At 38.5% G+C, this 24,455-nt stretch overlaps 1 protein-coding gene across 5 annotated transcripts in view; it reads left to right on the forward strand.

Annotated features, from left to right (window-relative positions):
- Positions 1 to 24,455, forward strand: part of AHCTF1 (AT-hook containing transcription factor 1) — a 93,012-nt gene that overhangs the window by 59,792 nt on the left and 8,765 nt on the right. For 4 of the 5 annotated variants that reach the window (XM_019032568.4, XM_019032555.4, XM_019032576.4 and 1 more), the window contains exons 25-33: positions 5,271 to 5,421; positions 5,731 to 5,838; positions 8,655 to 8,847; positions 10,626 to 10,820; positions 11,489 to 11,885; positions 14,994 to 15,117; positions 16,948 to 17,045; positions 19,456 to 19,664; positions 21,180 to 23,007. In XM_019032568.4, the coding sequence (XP_018888113.4) occupies positions 5,271 to 5,421; positions 5,731 to 5,838; positions 8,655 to 8,847; positions 10,626 to 10,820; positions 11,489 to 11,885; positions 14,994 to 15,117; positions 16,948 to 17,045; positions 19,456 to 19,664; positions 21,180 to 23,007 (3,303 nt within the window). Of the gene's footprint in view, positions 1 to 5,270; positions 5,422 to 5,730; positions 5,839 to 8,654; positions 8,848 to 10,625; positions 10,821 to 11,488; positions 11,886 to 14,993; positions 15,118 to 16,947; positions 17,046 to 19,455; positions 19,665 to 20,583; positions 20,718 to 21,179; positions 23,008 to 24,455 lie in introns of those variants that run through there. The other variant, XR_008674870.2, reaches the window with a different exon arrangement.

Genomic DNA, 24,455 nt, shown 5'->3' on the forward strand with positions numbered 1-24,455 from the left:
TTATAGGAATAAGTCGAACCTAGTAGCGCCTGATCTGAGAGCTCTGGTGCAGGATTCACTCAGGAATGATGGCTTTTAGGGTCTGAGCCCCTGAAACTTAGGAGAAGAGTGAGTGCTTAATAATACATGGTCCAAACAGTTTAGTTGGTCTGGAGGTGATTTGGATTTTTGAGTATTAAGGTGAACCCGGTCTCTAGGTTAATATGGGTGAAGCTTAACCTCAGTGGGAACTAGAAGTTTGTGGTTTCACATGTTTTAAGAGTTTGTATTTTTAAAAATCTAGAGCATGTTTTACTGCCCTCTTGGTCTCGACAGCAGCACACTTCGAAGGTTCAATCATGCCAAGCAAGCTCTTCTATATAGTGATTGGAAAGGGCCAAGTCCCATTCCCTTTCAGCACCCATGATAGTGCGATGGGAAGGAGCTTTAGTCAGTTTTTGAGTTTCCTGGCATAGTTTGGCTAGCGTGATCCTTATGTTTTATTACTATGCTTGACCTTTTTAGATGAATGAGGTTTCTTAAGTTATGTGTAACCTCCTCTATTTAATTTCCAAGGCAGAGGACACCCCCTGAGTAACTTTGTAAATGAAGGCAGTTCTGTTGTCACTCTGGATTGGTCGGAGTAAGCCAGAATCTCAAGATGATGTCTTTGAGTAAAGCTCTGACCACCTCATTTGTCTTTTTGTGTGTGACAAGGGTGTATCCCTTTTATGTAGCCAGTAAAGGTGTCTACACTAGTAGGTACCTGAAGTTTCTGGGTCCTGGGGCATCACTGTAAAGTCTTCTTGTCAGTCTTTTCCTGGCGTGCCACCCCAGCTGGACAGCTTGGGTTAGTGGAGTCACAAGGGAGCCCGATCTGAGTATTATTTTGTACAAATTGGAGACACCTGTTAGATCCTTGATCTGTTTTATCTTTTAGATCAGGTATCTTTAGTAACTAATTGCGTAAGGTTTGTTTTGTTTTGTTATTTACCATAATGTGATGATCTATGACCATGTTTAGTTAGAGACCACCCGAGGTTTTTGGGAATCTAGGTTCTTTTTTTTTTTTTTGTCATTAATAGTTCATCTTTCTGAATCTTAAGTGTGGAAAATACCCTTCCCGTTTGGCTTTAACTCCTGAGGTGAACACTGAGGCTGGGACTTGTGGAGTAGGATGTCTGGGATCAGGGTCATTTGTAAAGTTCACATGTTTGTGTTGTCTTTTTAGTAGCTGTGTTTTTAGGTTATTATTATTTTTAATAACCTCAAATTTTTATTTTTCATTTTTTTGTGACCCTGGCAGTAGGCCACTGCTACCCTTTTAGGTAGCTATACTGCTGCCTCTAATAGCTGTAATGTTTTTAATATTATTAACCTCCTTATAGTCTGCAGTCAGGAGTCCTCAAAAAAAAATGCACCGTAGGCATGGATTACAGAGAAAGCATACTTAAGAGTCTGTGGAGACATGATGGCCTTAGCCTGTCCTGAAGATGAGGCTCATCTAGTCAGGGTTCACAGAGGTAGGCTGTTAGCCTCTTTAACTCCAAGTGAGGACAGCACTGTATACCTTGTTTTTCTGGGCCCCTTGCTGTGATGTTACTCTAATTTACGAAGAAAGGCTTTGTTAACTTGAGAGTTCTGAAAGGGTTTGTTTTTTAGGTCCTTTTGACTAGAATACATTTTATCAGTAGTGGTTGAGTATTTGTGTGGGAGCAGTTCCTGGGAGGTGGAAAGAAACATGGCAGGGTTAAGTAAGGATCTGGCGCACCTTGATGTGGCTGCCTCTTAATTTAACTTTTTATTGTAACATCCTCCCATCAGTAAGCGAGTGGTGTCTCTGTTTTTAGCACTCTGGATAACTGAGGACCTAGACCATTAATGTCTGAATCATGGTTTGTTTTTAAGCTTTTCTCACTAATAGGCAAATAGTAACCACTGTCCTAAGACATGGGGGCCGTTTGGTGGCCACCATGTCAAGTTGGTTAGAAAAAAATGAGCCACCACCTTTTTAAGTGGTCCTAGCATTTGGGTAAGTGCTCCCCCGGCTAGCTGTTCCCTGACTTTTATGAGACAGATAAGTCAAAAGGTTTGGCAACTTAAGCAAGGCTACAGTGGGAGCGCAGTCACTTTTTGTTTGCTTGGTTGTTTTTAGTTTTTCGAAGGCTCAGTTGTATTGTTTGTCTTCTTTAAAAGGGTCTGACTCCAGCTCTTGTAGCTTTTTATAAAAAGGCTTTGTTAAAATACCTGAATTGGGAATTTATATGTGACAGAATCCGGCCATTTTCAAGAATTTTTGGTTCTGAGGAGGAGGTATTTGATACACAGCCATTTTCCTGTCCTGGGAAGGACACCCCTGTCCCTGAGAAATTAAATAGCCTAGGGCTTTTTTTTTTTTTTGAGGTTTTATACCCTCTTTTAGCTAGAAAGTTTCGGGTACAGTATTTATACTAGATTCCTCTTTACAGGAGCTAGTAATTAAAATATTGCTTACATATTATACTTTTCTCTTTTAAATGTAAAATTCCTATAATCCCTGGAGACCCTCCATCTGTTTACACTTTATCATTTCAACACTGTAGATTCTGTCTCAAGAAACCACTTGTTTGCAGATAGAAGCAATTCCTCATTTATTCATGTTTTATCATGAGATTACAGCAATTCATCACATCTTTAGTCTGTTTGTTTTTTTAAGAGACAAGGTCTTTGTCACAGATGCTCTAGTACAGTGGTATAATCATAGCTTATTGTAGCCTTGACCTTCTGAGCTCAAGTGATCCTCCTGCCTCAGCTTTCCAAGTGGCTGAGACTGCAACCGTGCCTGGGTATTTTTTGTAGAGAGGGCCTCACTATGTTGCCCAGGCTATTCTCAAACTCATGGCCTCAAGTGATCCTCCCACCTTGGCCTCCAAAAGTACTGGGATTACAGGCATGAGCCATCATGCCTGGCCTAGGCTCTGCTTCTCATTCTAGTTCTCTTGCTCTTTCCCCCATATCTGCAGTTGTTTTCTCCACTGAAGTCTTGAAGCCCTCAAAGTTATTCATGAAAGATGGAATCACCTTCTTACAAACTCCTTTTAATGTGCATAGTTTGACTCCTCCCAGGAATTATGAATGTGCTGAATGGCATCTAGAATGGTGAATCCTTTCCAGAAGGTTTTCAAAGGACTTTGTTCGGATCTCTCAGAGGAATCACTATCTGTGACAGCTATAGCTTTATGAAATGTATTTCTAAGTTATATCTTGAAAATTGAGATTACTGTGATCCAGGGTTACAGAATGGATGTTGTGTTTTCATGCCTGCTAACAGCATTCGTCTCCCTGTACAACATCAGAGCTCCTGGATGACCAGGGGCATTATCAGTGAGCAGTAATATTTGAAAAGACTTTTTTTTTTTTCTGAACAGTTCTCAACAGTAGGCTTAAAATATTTGGTAAACCATGCTGTCAACAGATGTGTTTTCATCTAGGCTTTTTCCATTGATAGAAGACAGGCATAGTAGATTTCCCATCATTCTTAAGGGCCTTAGGATTTTTGGAATGGTGATTGCCTTTAATTTAAAGTCATCAGCTACATTAACCACTAACAGCAGAGTCACCCTGTCCTTTGAAGCCAGGCATTGACTTCTCCATTCATGTGTTCACTGACGTAGCACTTTTAATTTCCTTCAGGTTCTTTTTTGCATTTACAACTTGGCTAACTGGCATAAGAGGTCTAGCTTTTGATTTAAAGTCCTAGACATGTGACTCCTCCTTTCACATGAACACTTGAGGTCTTTGTAGGGTTATTAGTTGGCTTTGGATATTGTCAGTCTCAAGGAATAAGGGAGGTCCTCGGGGAAAGGGAGAGACACGGGGGAACAGTTAGTCGGTGGAGTAAGTACACGCTGTTGAAAAAATGGTGCCAGTAGACTTGCTGGACACAGGGTTGCCACATACCTTCAATTTGTTTAAAAAAACAAAACACACGGCCAGGCGCGTTGGCTCACGCCTGTAATCCCAGCACTTTGGGAGGCCAAGGCGGGTGGATCACGAGGTCAGGAGATCGAGACCACCCTGGCTAACATGGTGAAACCCCGTCTCTACTAAAAATAGAAAAAGTTAGCCAGGTGTGGTGGCGGGCGCCTGTAGTCCCAGCTACTCAGCAGGCTGAGGCAGGAGAATGGCATGAACCCGGGAGGCAGAACTTGCAGTGAGCCGAGATCACACCACTGCACTCCAACCTGGGTGACAGAGCAAGACTCCATCTCGAAAAAAAAAAAAAAACAAAAAAACACACACACACAATGAAGCAAAGCACAATAAAATGAGGTAGACCTGTACTCATTCATCACGTGGTACTTTTTTATTGGCTGCTCTGTAACCCAAGAAATGTAAGGCTTTCTTAGAAGATTTGACTGTTTATTTACTAGTGTATGCATAATGAAAGAACTCCTATTTCAGTTGAAGGCACATGTCCAACTTCTAGAAAACACAAATAACTTTTTTTTTTTTTTTTTTTTTTAACCACTTACCAAAAGCCCAACTTCCTAAATCCAGCATAGCTATAATGAAACAAAATGTAGGCCAGGCCGGTGGCTCACACCTGTATCCCAACACTTTGAGAGGCCGAGGAGGGAGGATCACTTGAGGCCCGGAGTTTGAGACCAGTCTGGCCAACATGGTGAAACCCCGTCTCTACTAAAAATACAAAAATTGCCAGGCACAGTGGCTCACGCCTGTAATCCCAGCACTTTGGGAGGCCAAGGCGGGTGGATCACATGAGGTCAGGAGTTCAAGACCAGCCTGGCCAACATGGTGAAACCCTTTACTTAAAAATACAAAAATTAGCGTGGTGGCACATTCCTGTAGTCCCAGCTACTCGGGAGGCTGAGGCAGGAAAATCACTTGAGTCTGGCAGGCAGAGGTTGCAGTGAGCCAAGATTGTGCCACTGCACTCCAGCGTGGGCTACAGAGCAAGACTCCGTCTCAAAAAAAAAATTAGCCGGGCTTGGTGGCCATGCCTGTAGTCCCAGCTACTTGGGAGGCTGAGGCAGGAGAATCGCTTGAACCCAGGAGGCAGAGGGTGCAGTGAGCCGAGATCATGCCACTGCTCTCCAGCTTGAGTGACACAGCAAGACTGGTCTAAAAGAAAAAAAATTAATTATATATATATATAATTAAAATTTTTAGCTACTATTACCATGTAATGTGTGTGTGTGTGGGTGGGGGTGGGGTGTAATCATTCTTTCATATGCTTTTATTCCTGTTTGTTAGAGATGCACTTAATTCCAGCGTTCTTCATTTTACAGTTTCTAGACCTAAACCATTATCAGCAGTTCCAAAGCAAGTTGTAACAGGAACTGTGTTGACAAGATCTGTTTTCATCAACAATGTGTTATCTAAAATTGGAGAAGTTTGGGCAAGCAAAGAACCTATAAATAGCACCACACCTTTCAATAGGTATGTTTTCTTACACGTTTCATAGTCATGCTGCTTGTTAATCTTTACTGGACATCAACAGCGTTCATCAACAATCCACTCTCATTGCCTAAGTTTATTAGTGTATGTAAAAAAGAAAAACTCTTTATGTTGGCTATGTTTCTGAGAAGAATTTTTAAAAACCTTTAAAAGTGAAATGTTCATTGTTATTTGTAAGCAATGCAGAACTGTACAAAGTAAAAAGAATGAAAACCCTCTGTTCTCCCATCTCATCCACTTGTTATCAGTGCTCCTTGTGATACATCAGAAGTTAAATTTTTATTTTCGTAGTTCTAAAATAGAAGAACCATCTCCTATAGTGTATTCGCTCCCAGCTCCAGAGCTGCCTGAGGCATTTTTTGGAACACCAATTTCAAAAGCATCACAAAAAATTTCTAGGTAAGAGTTTATTAAATCATTCTTAGAGACACAATGTTAGATGATAGTTACAATTGTAATTTTTAATTATCTTTAACATTTTATAGACTTTTAAATTATTAAATGAATATTTTAATGTTTGCTTTTTATTATACTTTGGGCAGCAGTAATTTTAGGAAATTTTACATCAGGTAGTAGTATACTTAAAATTTTTGTTTAATAATTTCAGACTGCTTAGTGGACAGGAGTGAAGTTTGTCTCATGAGCAAACTATTAACTTACTTTTCTTGTTATCTGCTTGTTAGTAGACCTCTAAATGAAGGTTGCTTTTATACTTAATTACAGATTAATCTTGGGTAGCTCATTGAAGCTTTCTTCTGTTGAACAGTGCCTACTAAAATGTCTTGTGTTGCTTCAGATGCAGCACGTTTACATCTTACCTGTGGTGTTAAGTTGAAGTTTTGTATCCAAGATGAAATTGTGATTGCAAGTATTTACTTACGAGCATTGGTTAGTTGAAAAGTGTTCATAATTATGTACCACAGAGAACAGAGTATGTCTCTTCATGTATTGATTCTTTGTCCTTAATATGCCCAGGATCATTGGAAATTTTTCATTGTTTTATCAAAGACAAAATTACATTGTTTAAAGTATTTATAATGATTATAAATAATCATTACAAGACTCTGAATTTTTGATGCTAAGAAAAAGATACTTGAGATAAGGTCATACAAACAACTGAGGCCAGAAGTATAGAGTGTAGTAATGGACATATGTTAAACCTTGAAAGGATTTTTCTTTTTTTTGGACTAAATTTAGTTAGGTTGTTTCCCTTTATTTACTCTGGTAAGATGGTATTTTAAATGGAAAGAAGATATTTTAAATGAAAGTCGTTATTACCGACATTCTTTTTTTCTACCAATAGTTCGGATTTTTTTTTCTGCAAGTCCCCTTTTCTTGGTCTTTTTGTAATTTAATGGCTCTGAGGTTGCGGGGAGCAATAATAGAAGTTGAAGCCTTTGATTAATGGCCTCAGGCCCTTAAAGAAGTATTATGAGCATTTTTTAAAGCCAGTGTTAACTCAGATGTAAGAGAGCCAGTTGAGTTTTGAATATTTACCTTCTGTGTTTTTCATGCTGAGTTTGCATTACTGGGTAGACAGTATAGCCTGCAATGAAATAGAGCAGAACAGATAACATCCGTGGGTACATCATATAGTAAGGCTGAAGTGCTAATTTATGTAATTGATGTTTTATTTTTATGTGATATAGGATGCATTCTTTATATGGATTATGGTAAAAAAAAATTAGCTCTAACAAGTAAAAAGTTACATAAATCAATTTTTTAAATACCACTATAGATTTTTGAAAATAACCTTGCAGATAGTAATGAAATCAGAAAAGGTTAGTTCTGAAAGAATATTTGGTCTCAGGGTTGAAGACCTGAGACCTAATGCAATATTTAACATTTCATTTAGAAAATACCTTAAAAAGATTTCTCTTAGAACCTTTAAACTATTAAGTCTTGATGATACAGAAGTTTTGCTTTGACTTGGTAGGTAGCTTTTGTTGCACAGTCCTTGCTTTTGAGAAGCATTCATTCATAAATAGGTACCTTAAACATAAATATTAACACAATGCAAAACATTTAACAGTGTTCCTTTGGGATAGCTCAGTATAAAAGTGAGCAAACTGTTTTCCAAGTTTGGATCGAATCCAAGTACAGAATTTAAATGCAAACAAGATAGAGAAAGAAGAGAATCTAGAAGAAAAGAAGTGTCTAGCAGCCTGATTGGATATTCTTGGTTTGGTGGAAATCTAAAAGCTGTGTTTGATACAGAGTAACAAGTGGGAAGACATTTAAATATTTCCCCATTATCACCTGTGTTGGTCTACCGCTCCTAATAGCAAAACTCTCATTTGATAGATAGAATGACAAGGAAGGTACTGCAACTACAAGTTTTTATTTCTGGGCTCCAAAGCATACTCTACTTTTCTGGTTATTCTCAGGTGAGCCACTTTGGCATTTGGGGGAAATAAAAAGGGATTGTTTTTACCACTAGGAAATACAACCATAAGATAGACTGTTTATTAGGAAATCGAGAAGAGAGTGACCTGTGCAAATGGTCCACCAAAAATTACCACCTGAAAACCCGACTTTTGAGTTTAAATTTATCTGTAAATTAAGCTTTAAAACTTATTTGGATTATACATGCTCAGTACAAGTAATCAGTGGGATCAGTTTTATCATTGGGACTAGGACATTACGGAAAACCTTGTAGTAGAATCTTAAAGTTGTACTTTGTCACCAAACTCATTGACTTGAAAAAATTAACTTTTGGTTGTGGTGATGGGTGTGGGTTGTCAGTCTAGTCTTTATTGTAATCAGAACCATAAAGGCAAAATGAACCAATATTCATTATATATATTACATGTAGGTGAATGGATATTTTGCATGTTAATGAATTTTAGTAAATGGATTGCCAGGGAAGCCTTGTCCTGTTTTCTTTAGTATTTTAAATCATTGGCAGTTCATCTTCATTTGAAAATAAATGCCACGCACATCGTAAGAGCTCAGTAAATATAGGTAAAGGGAAGGAGGACGACGCAAACTCTTTTTAAAAATCAGTTGCTATGTGCAGTTCTCAATTCTGTTTTGCGATGAATAATTTTCTGACTTTCTGAATGCATGGTGGCACTTTGGATTACATCAATATACTTGACTGTATTTGCGTGTGGGTATCGTAGTTACCAGTGAATACAGAGGTCTGATTAAATGGGATACTAAATTCTTCTGTTTTTTCAGTATAACTCAATAAATGCGCATTCTGATTACAGACTGCTAGATTTGGTTGTTCAGCCTGTCCCCCGGCCTTCTCAGTGTTCGGAGTTTATTCAGCAAAGCTCCATGAAATCTCCTTTGTACCTAGTGTCCCGTTCACTGCCCTCAAGCTCGCAATTAAAAGGATCACCTCAGGCCATCTCCAGGGCTTCAGAATCACATTTGCTTGAAACTCCTCTTGTAGTTAAGGTTAGTATTTACGCATCTAGCATTCACAGTGAAACTAGATGGCTCTTAGTTTTCAAGTAGCAAGGAGAAAAATAAGCAATTTATAACTGATACGCTTGGGGAGTGCTGGGAAATGCTTTAAGCATCCTTTTATGTTTTCACATCTTCTAAAAACTGAGCTAATTAAATTTATCCCTTCCTGCTTAAAGTTAACAATTACATTATTTTCTTAAAGGTAATATAGGGTTCTGTGTGGTTGTGAATTTGCCTTTGTCCTTTGTAATACTTTCAGGTTCTTGAGTTTGTTTTTATTTCATTTTTATGTAAGCTCCATTTCTGATATCATTATGCTGTTATTTCATCTGTCAAATGCTATTTAGTTCTTTGGTTTATTTGTATTTATTTAAATTCTTTGACAAAACTGTTATTCCTTCCTACTTTGGTTTATCCCTCTTTAAACTGCCTTTTCCCATCTCATAAGTTATTAGCTGAGAAATCACAGCACTCAACTTGTGATATCTGCTAGTGGTGGTCTTTTTAAACCTTTCCATTTTTAAAGTTTTTTTTTTTTTTAAACATACTATCTCCCTAGCCCCTTGACTAATGTTCTGGATTGAAACCCAGCAGCTTTATTTCTCCCTCACCCCTCCCCATTGTCCCTGGGTTCTCTGTTTGGATATCCAGCATTTATAGCGAAACTAGGGAATCCTTATTTTTCAAGTTGAATAAAAGATACCTCAATAAGTGCTCTTCCTAAAATACTTATTAAAATAAGTTGAAAAGATTAGGTTTCAATAATTTAATATTCAGTATAGTATTTTTTTCATTTGTCAAAAATAAATCACACTTTGTATTCTCTACAGCTAGGTTCAAATGAAATGAAATTGGAGGAATTTTATACCTGCTGCCAGAATAGTCTAGAAAAAAGAATTGTTATGATCTTGTAACATGTCTAACAGAATTTATTATGATCTAATGGGATTCAGTAATTTGTTTACTAGGCCTTTAGAGGCCAAGTGAAGGAATTATCTCTACTAAATAAATTTACATGCTAATTTCAGATTATTTGTATTCATTATACGAAATCTTCAGAGGATTCTGATACATAATTTGGTTATTATTGGATTCGTGTGACGAAATGTTTTTTCTGAAACATACTACAGTCAGTCTTACTGTAGTTTTCTGTAATTAGATCTGTATAATTCTATAATTTAAGTAATTTATCTTACTAATTGGCACTTTTTTAGTTGAATTTAAGTTGGAAATAATGCTTTTAGAAAGATGGGTGCAGTTTTATGTTTCGCAGACTTACGTATAAAAAGCTCTGGAAGAATTTTGTATTTTCTTTGCAGAAATCTGGAATAAATATTTCTATTGATGTGTATATTGGAGATGAGATGAGAATATAACCACTATTGTGACTCAGTTGACCCCATCTGTTTTTATATAAGCACTTTTTTTTTTTTTTTTTTGAGACGGAGTCTCACTCTGTTGCCCAGGCTGGAGTGCAGTGGCGCAATCTCGGCTCACTGCAAGCTCCACCTCCCGGGTTCATGCCATTCTCCTGCCTCAGCCTCCCAAGTAGCTGGGACTACAGGCGCCCGCCACCCCGCCTGCCTAATTTTTTGTATTTTTAGTAGAGGCGGGGTTTCACCGTGTTAGCCAGGATGGTCTCGATCTCCTGACCTGGTGGATCCGCCTGCCTCTGCCTCCCAAAGTGCAGGGATTACAGGCGTGAGCCACCGCGCCCGGCCTATAAGCACTTTTAATGGTGTAATTCCATTTGCTCTTTACTATAGAAAGCTAAAAGTTTGGCCATGTCAGTTACTACTTCTGGATTTTCTGAGTTCACTCCTCAGTCCATCCTGAGGTCTACTCTTCGATCAACACCTTTAGCATCTCCCTCTCCATCACCTGGAAGGTCTCCTCAACAACTTAAAGAAACTAGAATTTCATTTGTGGAAGAAGATGTCCACCCAAAATGGATTCCTGGGGTAAGTTAAGTTTGATAATAATTGGGAGAAAAGACATTTTTTAGTAAGAATATATTAGCTCTGACAAGTAAAAAGTTAGATAAATCAAGTTTTTAAATACCACTATAGATTTTTGTATATAATCTTGTAGCTAGTAATGAAATAAGAAAAGGTTAGTTCTGAAAGAAACACTAGGGCCATTGGCTAAGCCAAACCCATCATCTTATAGATAAATAGGACTCGGAAGCACCAAGTAAGTTGGCTATAGTCAACTAGATGTATGGTGGTAGAATTGGGAGTAGGATTGAAACCTCCTAATTTTTAGTCCTTCTTTTATGTTTGTTTTTACCTTATATTGTGTTGTTTCTAACTAGTTGTATGTTTTTGAGGGTGTGTCTTGAGGTCCACTGTAGGTTAATAGGAACCTTTCAGTGATTATTGGTCATCTAGCCTGTTCTGTGTTGTAGTCTTCTGAAAATACTGGTATATTACCAATTAGGGAAACATTAGCCACCATTAACTTTTACGTACTAGAAGAGAATGGATTTAGAATAAATGAATTTTTATTAAGGAGAGAATTTGGATAAAAACAACAAAGAAAGTATGGGTATGATTGGGATGGGTAGCTTAGGACTAGACTTAACTGTGATATTTACTAATTTTTTTCTTTTCAAAATCTTACTTTACAGGCTGCAGATGATAGCAAATTAGAAGTATTTACTACACCTAAAAAATGTGCAGTTCCAGTGGAAACTGAATGGCTGAAGAGCAAAGATAGGACCACATCTTTTTTCCTGAACAGCCCTGAAAAGGAGCATCAAGAAATGGATGTGGGGTCACAAAGTTTAGAGAAACTGGATGTGAGCAAAGGAAACAGCAGTGTTTCAATCACATCCGATGAGACTACCTTAGAGTATCAGGATGCACCATCACCGGAAGACCTTGAAGAGACTGTTTTCACGGCCTCTAAGCCCAAAAGCTCTTCCACTGCACTAACTACTAATGTAACTGAACAAACTGAAAAGGATGGAGATAAAGATGTATTTGCATCGGAAGTAACTCCTTCAGACTTACAGAAACAAATGGGTAAGAACTCATTTCTGAATACTCAAAATTGTTATTAATGTCCCTCAATAAAGTTTATAATAGAATTTTTTCCACCATAAGAAAAGCATCATAGCCAGGCACTGTGGCTCATGCTAGTTAATCTCAGCACTTTGGGAGGCTGAGGCTGGAGGATTGCTTGAGCCCAGGAGTTCAAGACCAGCCTGGTCAACATAGCGAGGCCCTGTCTTTACAAAATAAAAATTTAAAAATTAGCCAGGCATGGTGGGAGTGTTCAGAAGTTTGAAACCTCAGTGAGTCATGATTGCACCACTGTACTTTAGCCTGCGTGACAGAGCAAGACCCTATCTCAGAAAGAAAGCGTGAGAGTTAAATATTATATGCTCACAGTATACTAGTTCCTAGACATAATGCACAGACCTTACTCCTTCAGCTTAGAAAGTGTGGCTTACATTGTTTCATGAGTAGGTACGAGATTTCAGAGGAGAACTTATGTGTTACATTTTTTATTTGGCCGTGAAATTTAGAAAAGAATAGTAACATTTAAGGAAAGAAATGTAAGATGCCATAGTCTGACTTGAAAGTCCTTCCAGTAGCTATGAGAAATAACTTTACAGAACAAATTATTGCAATTTTTATTTATTTAATTTTTGAGACAGAGTCTCACTCTGTTGCCCAGACTGGAGTGCGGTGGCGTGATCTCGGGTCACTGCAACCTCCGCCCCCCCCACCAGGTTCAAGCAGTTCTTCTGCCTCAGCCTCCAGAGTAGCTGGGACTACAGTCGCCCCCCACCATGACTGGCTAATTTTTGTATTTTTAGTAGAGACAGGGTTTCACCATATTGGCCAGGCTGGTCTCGAACTCCTGACCTCGTGATCTGCCTGCCTCGGCCTCCCAGAGTGCTGGGATTACAGGCGTGAGCCACCGCGCCCTGCCAAATTATTGCAATTTTTAACTTATCCACCAGTTTTAAGTTTCTATAATTCTCAGAAATCAGGAATTTCATTCTACTCTCTGTCCTCACCTCCGAAATAATCACTGGACAATGAAAATAAATGTTCAGGCTGGGTAAAGTGGCTCACGCCTGTAATACCAGCACTTCGGGAGCCCAGGAGTTCGAGACCAGCCTAGACAACATAGGGAGACCCCATCTCTACAAAAAATATAAAAAAATTAGCTGGGCATGATAGCATGCACTTGTATTCCTAGCTACTCAGGACACTGAGAGGGGAGGATCGCTTGGACCCAGGAGGTCGAGGTTGGGGATGCAGTGAGCCGTGATTGCGCCACTGAACTCCAGCCCAGGCAAGAGAATGAGACCCTGTCTCAAAAAGAAAAAAAATATTATTTTAGTGATCAAAAAATGTTTTGAGTTCCTAAAGTATGTATTCCTGTTAGCTCCTACTGTGTTTATTCTAGGTGTTGAAGATCAAACAGTGAGTCAAGTAGAAATGGCACCTGCTCCCATGTCACACAGAGCATGGTGGACTATACTGACAAACACTTAGAATGCAGTTTGGTTAACAAGAGGGCCAGGGGAACACTAGTAAATGGGAGAGACTTCACCTAGAATTGGTGGGTCAGAAAACTGAACCTATTTGTATGTTTCTTACCCTACACACGTTTTTAACAAGGTTATTTAAAGGTAACTCCTAACTCTAAAGCTGTAAAACTACATACTTACATAAAAATCTGCATCTTAAGTAGTTTAAGATGAGAGTCCACTGAAGTTTGGACTACGATATCTTTACTTAGTAAGCATGGGCATTATTAATTACTCTAAGAACTTTAGGACCATGCCCATAAATAGCATATGTCTAGAAATTTACACTGCCTTACTTATTTGAGACAGAGTCTTGCTCTGTCGCCCAGGATGGAGTACAGTGGGGCTATTTCAGCTCCTGCAACCTCTTCTCTTGCCTCAGCCTCCCAAGTAGCTGGATTACAGGCATGCGCCACCGCTCCTGGCCTACATTGCTCTTTTGATGTGCCTTGTTCTACTAACATGTTTAAATGGTAGCTATTAAAAGAATGTTCATAGCATTATCTTCACTGATTATTCTTACAATATTAGGCAGTCTCAAATAGAAATTTGTATTTATTTATTTATTTTTTGAGACAGAGTTTCGCTCTTGTTGCCCAGGCTGGAGTGCAGTGGTGTGATCTCGGCTCACAGCAACCTCTGCCTCCCAGCTTCCAGTGATTCTCCTGCCTCAGCCTCCCGAGTAGCTGGGGTTACAGGCACGTGCCACCACGCCCAGCCAATTTTTGTATTATTAGAGGCAGGGTTTCACCATGTTGGCCAGGCTGGTCTCGAACTCCTGACCTCGTGATCTGCCTGCCTCAGCCTCCCAGAGTGCTGGGATTACAGGCATGAGCCTCCGCGCCTGGCCAGAAATCTGTATTGTGTTTGTGGTGGGTGGGGTTTCATACAACACAGACTCTATAGTGAAGCTAGATTTGAATCCTAGCTCAGCTACTTACTGAGTACGCGTCATGAGCTGGGATACGCAGTATAACCTTAGGCTTCAGTTTTCTTATCTACTTCTTTTGAATGTTGAGGATTAAGTAAGTTAATGTATATAAAACAGTTGTATTAGTGCCTGTTCAGCAAAAAGTGAAAAGCGAGAGGTTAAGGGGGGCTCTTGAGCTGGGTTCAGAGAATTAGAAGAAGAAGGTGTTGGCCGGTGCAGTGGCTCACGCCTGTAATCCCAGCACTTTGGGAGGCCCAGGTGGGTGGATCACGAGGTCAGGAGATCGAGACCATCCTGGCTAAAACAGTGAAACCCAGTCTCTACTAAAAATACAAAAAATCAGCAGGGCATGGTGGTGGGCATCTGTAGTCCCAGCTACTCGGGGGGCTGAGGCAGGAGAATGGCGTGAACCTGGGAGGCAGAGCTTGCAGTGAGCCAAGATAGCGCCACTGCACTCCAGCTTGGGCGACACAGCAAGACTCCGTCTCAAAAAAAAAAAAAGAAGAAGAAAGTGTTAGCAGTCTGATAACACAGCAGCAAACCTAAAAGAACAAAAAAACAGACCCAACAACTTTTTAAAAAGTAATAATGCAAGACTATCAGTAATCACTAAATATTTAGCGTAAATAATATTCTTATTTGTATGACTTATAGGCAATTTAGAAGATGCAGAAACAAAGGATCTCTTAGTTGCAGCAGAGGCATTTTCAGAATTGAATCACTTAAGCCCGGTTCAAGGAACTGAAGCTTCTCTTTGTGCACCATCAGTCTATGAAGGGTAAGTTAATGGAGAGAAATTCAAATACTTTTAGAAAGAAGTTTAATGAAATTGTGAACCAGAAGTAAAATATTCTGTGCATGTTAGATTTCACTTAGATCTTTAACATCTCCATTTTGGTAATGTTGGCTGTTTTAAAAGAAGTTTAGTTGTACAGTTATATGTCGTTTAGTAGTTACTATAAAGTTTCGGAAATATACAGAGACATGGTAAATTGAGACAGAACTCTGGTGATTCTGTTTTTGTTGAAGACCAAGATTTCGCTCACAGCTGTGCATACCTCCATGCCCTCTGCTTTCCAGTGGTTTCAGGATGATCAGGCACAAGACTCTCGTAGGTAGACACAGTAGAGCACAGGGGAGATGATAGACAGTTTTATTTCCTTCCATTTGTTCAATACATGACTCTAAGTTTGTGTTTTTTAACGACCATTTGAAACATACTCCCAAATAATTTTCATTGACACTTTACCAGATGACGTATTCAAAGTATGGTCAAGCAGATTGGTGAGAGTGTCAGTTTATGTTCTGCAACAAGATAAACAGCCTGCCCTGGAATATAGATAAGTGCACTGCCTCCTTTACGGAAAGTCAGCTGTACTAATCAGTATGATTAGTGAAGCAATTGATTCACCTTCTGGCAAGAGGTCCTTGTCTCATTGCAAGACTGACACAGATTGCGTGTCCGCACTTTTGAATAACACCGTTGTAGAGGATACAAAAAAGGGACAGCTTCGGTTATCAAGTAGTAGTAAGGGTGATTCAGTAAAATTAACCGACACAAAATATAACTTACAACACTATAAATGGTTCGTTACTTTATTCATAATGAAAGGGACTTACCAGACCACCTATACAATTCAGTATCATGATAGTCACCCCTTGTACCTTGAACTAAATCACATGCTTTACGCCTGAGAAATCTAGATTAGCTGGAATTTTTGCCAGGCCTGCATGGAAAAAGTAGAAGCCAGTATGAAAGGATTATCCAAATTATTTTTTCATTGTAATGTTTTTTGAATTTTAATGAAAACTAATGTTATTTATTGCAATGGCTTTCATGGATAATTGCAAAGCAAAGAGCAGTCGCATGAGAAGGAATCACATGAGAGTTACCAGTGAGAACCCGGGTGCATATTCACTATCTTGGCTAACTAGTTCCTTTTAAAATATAAGCTTATTTGATATTTTGTGGTGATGTATCACTGTTACTTTTATGGTAAAATCTATAAATGTTTCAAATACCTTTTTATTGAATTTACTTTCAAATACTATTTGTTGTAGTTTTCAAAATTAGCATGCTTTAATTGGGTTTTGAGAAAGGTCAGATTAGAATATTAAAGGAACACTGTCATCATATTCCAGGATTTATTTTCATGTGGATTAATACAGGTTTCATTGGTCTCTTATTCTGAGTCATTTATCATACTTTTTCTAGGTAGCATTAAAATATTGAACCTTGCCTCTACTGAGTTCATAGAAAATATTCCAGAATACTTGACAGACTTATTTGAAGACTGGCCACAGATTATTAAAAATTAGCTTAAATATAATGTATACTGACAGGCATTTTAAAATCATTTCATTTCTACTTTAAGGCCATGCCATTGTTGCCAAAAGAGTAAAACATTAGAAAATGGGTAAAACAAGTACAGCATAGTTTCTGAATTCACTTTTAAATTTTATATTATTGTTCAGAATGAGCTTGAGTTGTATTGAATTCTCTGAACCTCAGTTTACATCACCAAAATGACAGGTTAGGTGGTAGGACTGCAGGTTAAAGCAGATGGGATCTTCTTACACACTAAGGTATGTATTTCTTTTTCTAAAGGAAAATCTTCACCCAGAAGTCCAAGGTACCAGTGTTGGACGAAGGATTAACATCTGTTGAAACCTACACCTCTGCAATTAGAGCAAATGACAATAAATGTATGTATAATTTTGACTTCAGGATTATTCCATTTTTGTGTTTTGAGTGAAGAGTTTTCTGTTCTTAGAACAAAATAATCTATTGTGTTATTCAGATTTTTCCTCCTCAGTTATTCCTCTCTCTGGTCAGCTTTCCTGGTGTAGAAGTATTCTAAGGAGATATATAAGCTGTCAGACAGTGGGTTGCTTGTAAGGCATTCTGTGGCTCTAATATTCAGAGTCTTAGATTACTAGTCCACAGCCAAATGCATCCCTGCTGTTTGATCTTCTTGGACTCAGAAGAGTTATTTTGTGTTTGTGATAACTTAAGGCCAAGGTTGACTTTTCATTATTAGAAAATAATCACAAATGACTGAATATTCTCCAGGGAAATTAACAAATATATGGAATTTTTTTTTTAATCCAATGAGCATTTTTGTGAAGGCCTATTCTCAGTTAGGCTCTGGCTATGCAGAGATGAGGAAGATAGGATTTTCTTAAGGAGCTTACAGTTGAATTCAGGGGAAGCAGACACCTTGAATGTCTGTGCCCAGAATTGGTCTGATCATCTTGTGTCTATTAACTCATTTAATCCTCACAGCACTATACTATGACATAGTTGTTATCTGACTCTAGAGCCCATGCTCTCAACTGTTATGCCTTTGTTCCTGGTACATTATGAATGGGGTATAGGGCAAGCTTCAGCAGACTAGTTTTTGTCCCATGATTAAGGTAATACATGATTATGGAGTAATCCAGAGAGAATTGTCTAACATGTAAAGTAAAAAGCCGATCACCCATTTTAGGGGTCCATAATTAACCATTTAAAGTGTCTTTCCTGAATTTTTGTTTTCTGTGCCCATTTCCCCCGATATGTTGGAAGAGGAGACAAGACGGTGCCTGAAGAGTGCAGGGGGCTGAACCCGAATGTGTGGGTTCCTAACCCAGTTCTGCACTTAAGGGCTGTGTCTCTATTTTTTTTGTTGGTAAAATATTAATAGTTTTAAATGGGAATATGAATAAGACCCGTTTCCTAGAGTTGTCAGGATTAAGCCCCTTGCATGTAAAGTGTTTTGTGTAGCGCTTGGTACCTGAAGTTTAGTAAATGTTAGCTGTTAGAAATGATCATTATCAAAAAAGCAACTTTCTTTTCTCATGTAATATATTTAAGACATTTTTTCTGTCAGGAATATAGATTAATCCTGTTCTTTTTAACAGCTCTAATAGTGTTTTGTAGTGTAGATGTTACATGCTTAACTAATTGCTTATTGCTGAACATTTGGGCCAATCACCATTTTGGGGTTTGTTTTGCTGTTTCTGCAGTGAATATTCTTATGCACATTACATTCTGTGTCAGTATTTCTTTTGGGTAGATTCCTAACCATGGACTTGTTGGGTCCAGAAGTATGTACAGATTTTTTTTTTTTTTTTGAAACAGAGTCTCGCTCTGTCACCCAGGCTAGAGTCCAGTGGCGCAATCTCGGCTCACTGCAAGCTCCGCCTCCCAGGTTCACGCTATTCTCCTGCCTCAGTCTCCCGAGTAGCTGGGACTACAGGTGCCCGCCACCACGCCTGGCTAATTTTTTGTATTTTTAGTGGAGACAGGGTTTCACCGTGTTAGCCAGGATGGTCTCGATCTCCTGGCCTCATGATCCACCTGCCTTGACCTCCCAAAGTGCTAGGATTACAGGCGTGAGCCACTGCGCCCAGCCAGATTTTTAATATTTTATTGTTGTATCCAATAAAGTTTGTATACTACTTTTATGTATTTGATGAGAAGCCTGTAAAGTGTTTTTTTGTCGTCCTCTTTTTGCCAAACAGGAAAACATTTTTCATTTTGTTTTATTAGTATCCACATGTTAGGGATAATAGCCCCATTTTCCATTGAAAGTGTAGAAATATTTTTTCCTAGTTCATCTTTTATTTTTGTGCTTTTTTATTGATGTTTTGTTGTTGTTAAACACTAAAGGATTTTAAAGTAGTAGAGTACATTTGTACCTATTTGAATGCTTTCTGCCAAAAGAGATTCATTCTTTATCCTAGTTGTATCAAAGCCCAGATTGCATGTTCCTCATGTAATTCTGTAATTACTCTACAAGGATAGCTGGTTGTCTGGTAGTCACCTGGTGAATACAGTTTCAGATTAATAAGGAACAAGCACCTGAACTTCCTTGAAGCAGTTGGTCGTCATATTAAAAGTTTCCTGATATCGTTTATCAGTTATCATTTTTAAATGTGAAATTTATCTTTTTCTGTTTTATCTCTGTGGAAAGGTGTGTATTGTTTAAGAAGTTGCAGACTTTCTGGCATTGTGATAGTTTATTAATATACTATTCAAGTGCAGTGTAGCCTTTTCCTTTCTGTTTGCTTCCTTGTGTGTGGATTTATTTTTCAGTTTAAATGTAAAAAAATTCACTCATTTTTCTTTCAGCTATGGCCGATGTCCCTGGTGATGGTGGAAACTCCTCGCTCACTATCTCTGAAGGTCCTGTTGTCTCTGAGCGCAGGCTTAACCAGGAAGTAGCGCTGAACTTAAAAGAAGATCATGAAGTAGAAGTTGGTGTACTCAAAGAAAGTGTTGACTTACCAGAAGAAAAGCTTCCAATTTCTGACAGCCCTCCTGATACTCAAGAAATTCATGTAAAAAAAATTAATATTTTACTTCTTTTTCATTTATTTGACTGCTATATAAAAACTTATTCATAAAAATATGGGTTCAAAAAATAAGTGTATACATCTTTTGTGGAATATAAAAACACATCCTTTAATAAATCAGCCTTGGAGGTGGGTGCTGCAGCAGGTGCCCATAGTCCCAGCTACTTGGGAGTTTGAGGAGGGAGGATCCTTGAGCCCAAGAGCTTGAGACCAGCCTGGGCAACATAACAAAATCCTGTCTCAGGGAAAAAATAAATAAAGAAGCCATAGTTTTATCAAGTTAATTTTTGCTGATCTGGTTCAAATGAAAGGTTTTTTTAGTCATAAGATCATATATTTGAAAATATATGGATACAGTTACACAGGATTGACACCCCCGCCCCATGCATCCTTGTGGGAGAATGGTAGTCAACTGGCTGGTGTTGAACATCTGTACACTCTGAAAATAACTTTTTGCTACTTAAGACTTACAGTTTTAAAAAAAAAAAATTCTGTTATACCAAATCTTTTATTACCAGCAGGCAACTTTTATGTAATTATGTAATAAATTTTAAGATAAAAAACCAACTCTTCTAATTATTTATAGAAATTTGTTTAGGATTTGGGAAGTTTCTTAACTCATAAAAATGTCATCGTTATCCATACTCATCTTAATGAGTATTCCCACTGCCAAATAGATGAGTAAAGTTCCAGTTCTTTTAGTTGGGAAGCTAATAAGAGTTGTGGGTATGGTATAAGTGGGAATCCTAATTTCTAGGTTATTTCCAATCTGTCATCTCACTGAATGTTTGGGGAGTGGGAAAATGTCATTGTCTAGGTGGGTGGTAATGTTCTACCTTCTTGGTCAGGAGATCTCTCTGTTACTTTCTACCTCCTCCTTTTTCTCCCCTTCCCTTACCAAAAGGTAATTGCAAGGACCATTCCTTCTTCCACCAAACCCTTGCAGGAGAGGTACTGAACTTGAAAGCCTTAGGAATTTCATGGTTTATGCAGCCCCAGCAAAGGGAAGAGGATTGAGTCTAGCCCAAGGGAGCTTATGTAGGTGAATTGTTCTTCAACCTTATGGGGATCGTGCTATTTAGAAAAGTGTGGATAGTTAGGTAATTTGGGGAATACCATTAAAACACAGTTTGGGGGTTGTTTCTGTTTTCTCCGGTTAATTTTTTTTCTTGGGTGAGAATAGAATAAGTCCTTAAATGTTTTCAGAACTGTTAGCATCATAATGTTCAAGCTTTTGTTGACTGTCTTTTTAGCTAGGGAAATGTAGAATTTCTAGTTAATTTTCAGTCATAATCTCAAAATGTCGTTATTTTGACTGAATGAGAAAGTCTGATTGCTTAAAGGGATAATTTTGTAAAGTAAACCCATAAGTATATGCCATATTAAATATAATTTATGTTTTAAAAGGCACACAGCCAAGGGTCATCAAAAACCTGTGTGCTTCAAGTTAAAACATGTATTAAAATTCTTTAACCAGTCTCTTATCTTTAATTCATTTAGGTGATTGAACAAGAAAAGCTTGAAGCTCAAGATTCAGGAGAAGAGGCTAGGAATCTTTCATTTAATGAGTTATATCCCTCTGGAACACTTAAGCTTCAGTACAATTTTGATACTATTGACCAACAGTTTTGTGACTTAGCTGATAACAAAGACACTGCTGAATGTGACATTGCTGAAGTAGATGGGGAACTTTTTGTGGCTCAAAGCAACTTTACCTTGATATTGGAAGGTGAAGAAGGAGAAGTTGAGCCAGGTGATCTTGCATCATCTGATGTGTTACCTAAAGCAGCTAACACAGCAACTGAAGAAAAACTTGTATGCAGTGGGGAAAATGATAATCATGGACAAGTTGCAAATTTGCCATCTGCCATAACTAGTGACCAAAAGTCCCAAAAAGTAGACACTTTACCATATGTGCCTGAACCTATTAAAGTAGCAATTGCAGAAAATTTACTAGATGTAATTAAAGACACAAGAAGTAAAGAAATTACTTCAGATACAATGGAACAGTCCATTCATGAAACAATACCTTTAGTGAGCCAAAACATAATGTGTCCCACTAGATTAGTCAAATCTGCATTTAAGACTGCTCAGGAAACAAGCACAATGACTATGAATGTCAGCCAGGTTGATGACATGGTTTCCTCCAAAACTCGTACGAGAGGTCAACGTATCCAAAACGTGAACGTCAAATCAGCACAACAGGAAGCATCAGCAGATGTTGCTACTCCTAAGATGCCAGGGCAGTCAGTCAGGAAGAAAACTAGGAAGGCAAAAGAAATTTCTGAAGCTTCTGAAAACATCTATTCTGATGTCAGAGGGCTATCTCAGAACCAGCAAATACCTCAAAATTCTGTTACGCCTAGGAGAGGAAGGAGAAAGAAAGAAGTTAATCAGGACATACTAGAAAACACCAGTTCTGTGGAACAAGAATTACAGATCACTACAGGTAGGGAATCAAAAAGATTAAAATCATCTCAGCTGTTGGAACCAGCAGCTGAAGAAACTACTAAAAAAGAAGTTAAGGTTTCATCTGTTACAAAAAGGACTCCTAGAAGAATTAAAAGATCTGTAGAAAATCAGGAAAGTGTTGAAATTATAAATGATCTAAAAGTTAGTACGGTAACAAGTCCTAGCAGAATGATCAGAAAATTGAGAAGTGCTGATTTAGATGCTTCTGAAAATACAGGAAATAAGCAAGATGATAAATCCAGTGACAAGCAGCTACCTATTAAACATATTAGAAGGGTCAGAGGGAGAGAAGTTAGTCCATCAGATGTGAGAGAAGACTCCAACCTTGAGTCATCTCAGTTGACTCTTCAAGCAGAATTTGATATGTCTGCCATACCTAGAAAACGTGGTAGACCAAGAAAAATCAATCCATCTGAAGATGTAGGATCTAAGGCTGTTAAGGAAGAGAGAAGCCCCAAGAAGAAAGAAGCTCCCAGCATTAAAAGGAGATCTACAAGAAATACCCCAGCTAAAAGTGAAAATGTTGATGTTGGAAAACCAGCTTTAGGAAAATCCATTTTAGTGCCAAACGAGGAACTTTCGATGGTGATGAGCTGTAAGAAAAAACTTACAAAAAAGACTGAAAGTCAAAGCCAAAAACGTTCATTGCACTCAGTATCAGAAGAACGCACAGATGAAATGACACATAAAGAAACAAATGAGCAGGAAGAAAGATTGCTCGCCACAGCTTCCTTCTCTAAATCATCCCGCAGCAGCAGGACTCGGTCTAGCAAGGCCATCTTGTTGCCGGACCTTTCTGAACCAAACAATGAGCCTTTATTTTCTCCAGCGTCAGAAGTTCCAAGGAAAGCAAAAGGTACTTTTCTTTCTCTGCAAAACAGTTTTTCATCTCAGTCACTCTTCAGCTTAAAATTTGGTTATTTGTCCTAAAAATGGTTTTATAGGGAATTTTCCCCCTTCCCCCCTCAAACCAAAAGTGATCTTTTAGTAGTAAAGTTTAAAAGATTCATGTTTCAGAGTTTGAGTTCAGTTATTCAGTATGGTTAACATGACTTAAATCCTGTAACTCACGTAACATAGATTTATTTTTTAGAATAGTGTAATTTCTCTTCTGTGACTTTTATAAATTATAAGTGACTTTTAATTAAGTTTCTTCCAAAACAGAGTCAATATTTTTAATCTCCCATGTACTGCTGCATTTGGCTCACACCCCAGTAATATCCACAACCCGAAATTGTTTTGAAGGGAAACACGAGTAGCTTTTTACTAAGATACAGAAATTATTTCAATCCATATTCACTATTGCCCACAAACTGGCGCATCTACATGCCCTCATCTTCAGTGAGGCCATCCTTCATTGTCACGAGCTAAGGACTGTATTTGGTTGGTGTAGGTCAGAGCTTCTCAACAGGGGTGATCTCTCCCCAAAGGGAGCACATATATGCATTAAGAATACAAACAGATATACAATATATCTGCAGTAATAAAATTTTAATAGGGGGTGCTTTAAACATGTCTAAAAAGTTAAGACACTGGTGTGGCTGAATAGATCACATCAGAGTAACTCTCTGTAAAAGTGTTAATGGTTAGGTAAACAAAATGTAGGGGTTTTTTTGTGTTTTTTGTTTGTTTGTTTTGAGGTAGAGTCTCACTCTGTCGCCCAGGCTGGAGCACAATGGCATGATCTCGGCTCACTGCAACTTGTGCCCCCTGGGTTCAAGCAATTCTCCTACCTCAGCCTCCCTAGTAGCTGGGATTACAGGCCTGGCTAATTTTTTGTATTTGTAGAGACAGCATTTTGCCATGTTGGCCAGGCTGATCTTGAACTCCTGACCTCAAGTGATCCACCCGCCCCAGCCTCCCAAAGTGTTGGGATTACAGGCGTGAGCCACCACACGCAGCCATGTAGTTGACTATTTAAGTTACAGTTTAATATTTGAATTTCAGCAAAGCAGTTCAGGACCTTATAAATAAAGTAGATGACTTGGCCGGGCACGGTGGCTCACGCCTGTAATCCCAGCACTTTGGGAGGCCGAGGTGGGTGGATCACGAGATCAGGAGATCGAGACCATCCTGGCTAACACTACTAAAAAAAATACAAAGAAATTAGCCGGGCGTGGTGGTGGGCGCCTGTAGTCCCAGCTACTTGGGAGACTGAGGCAGGAGAATGGTGTGAACCTGGGAGGCAGAGCTTGCAGTGATCCAAGATTGTGCCACTGTATTCCAGCCCGGGGGGCCAAATAATAATAATAATAAATAAAGTAGATGACTTGTACTGATACAGTTTGAGCCCAGGAAAATGAC

The sequence above is a fragment of the Gorilla gorilla genome, chromosome 1 (genome assembly GCF_029281585.2).
Source record: "Gorilla gorilla gorilla isolate KB3781 chromosome 1, NHGRI_mGorGor1-v2.1_pri, whole genome shotgun sequence".
Lineage (NCBI taxonomy): Eukaryota > Metazoa > Chordata > Mammalia > Primates > Hominidae > Gorilla > Gorilla gorilla.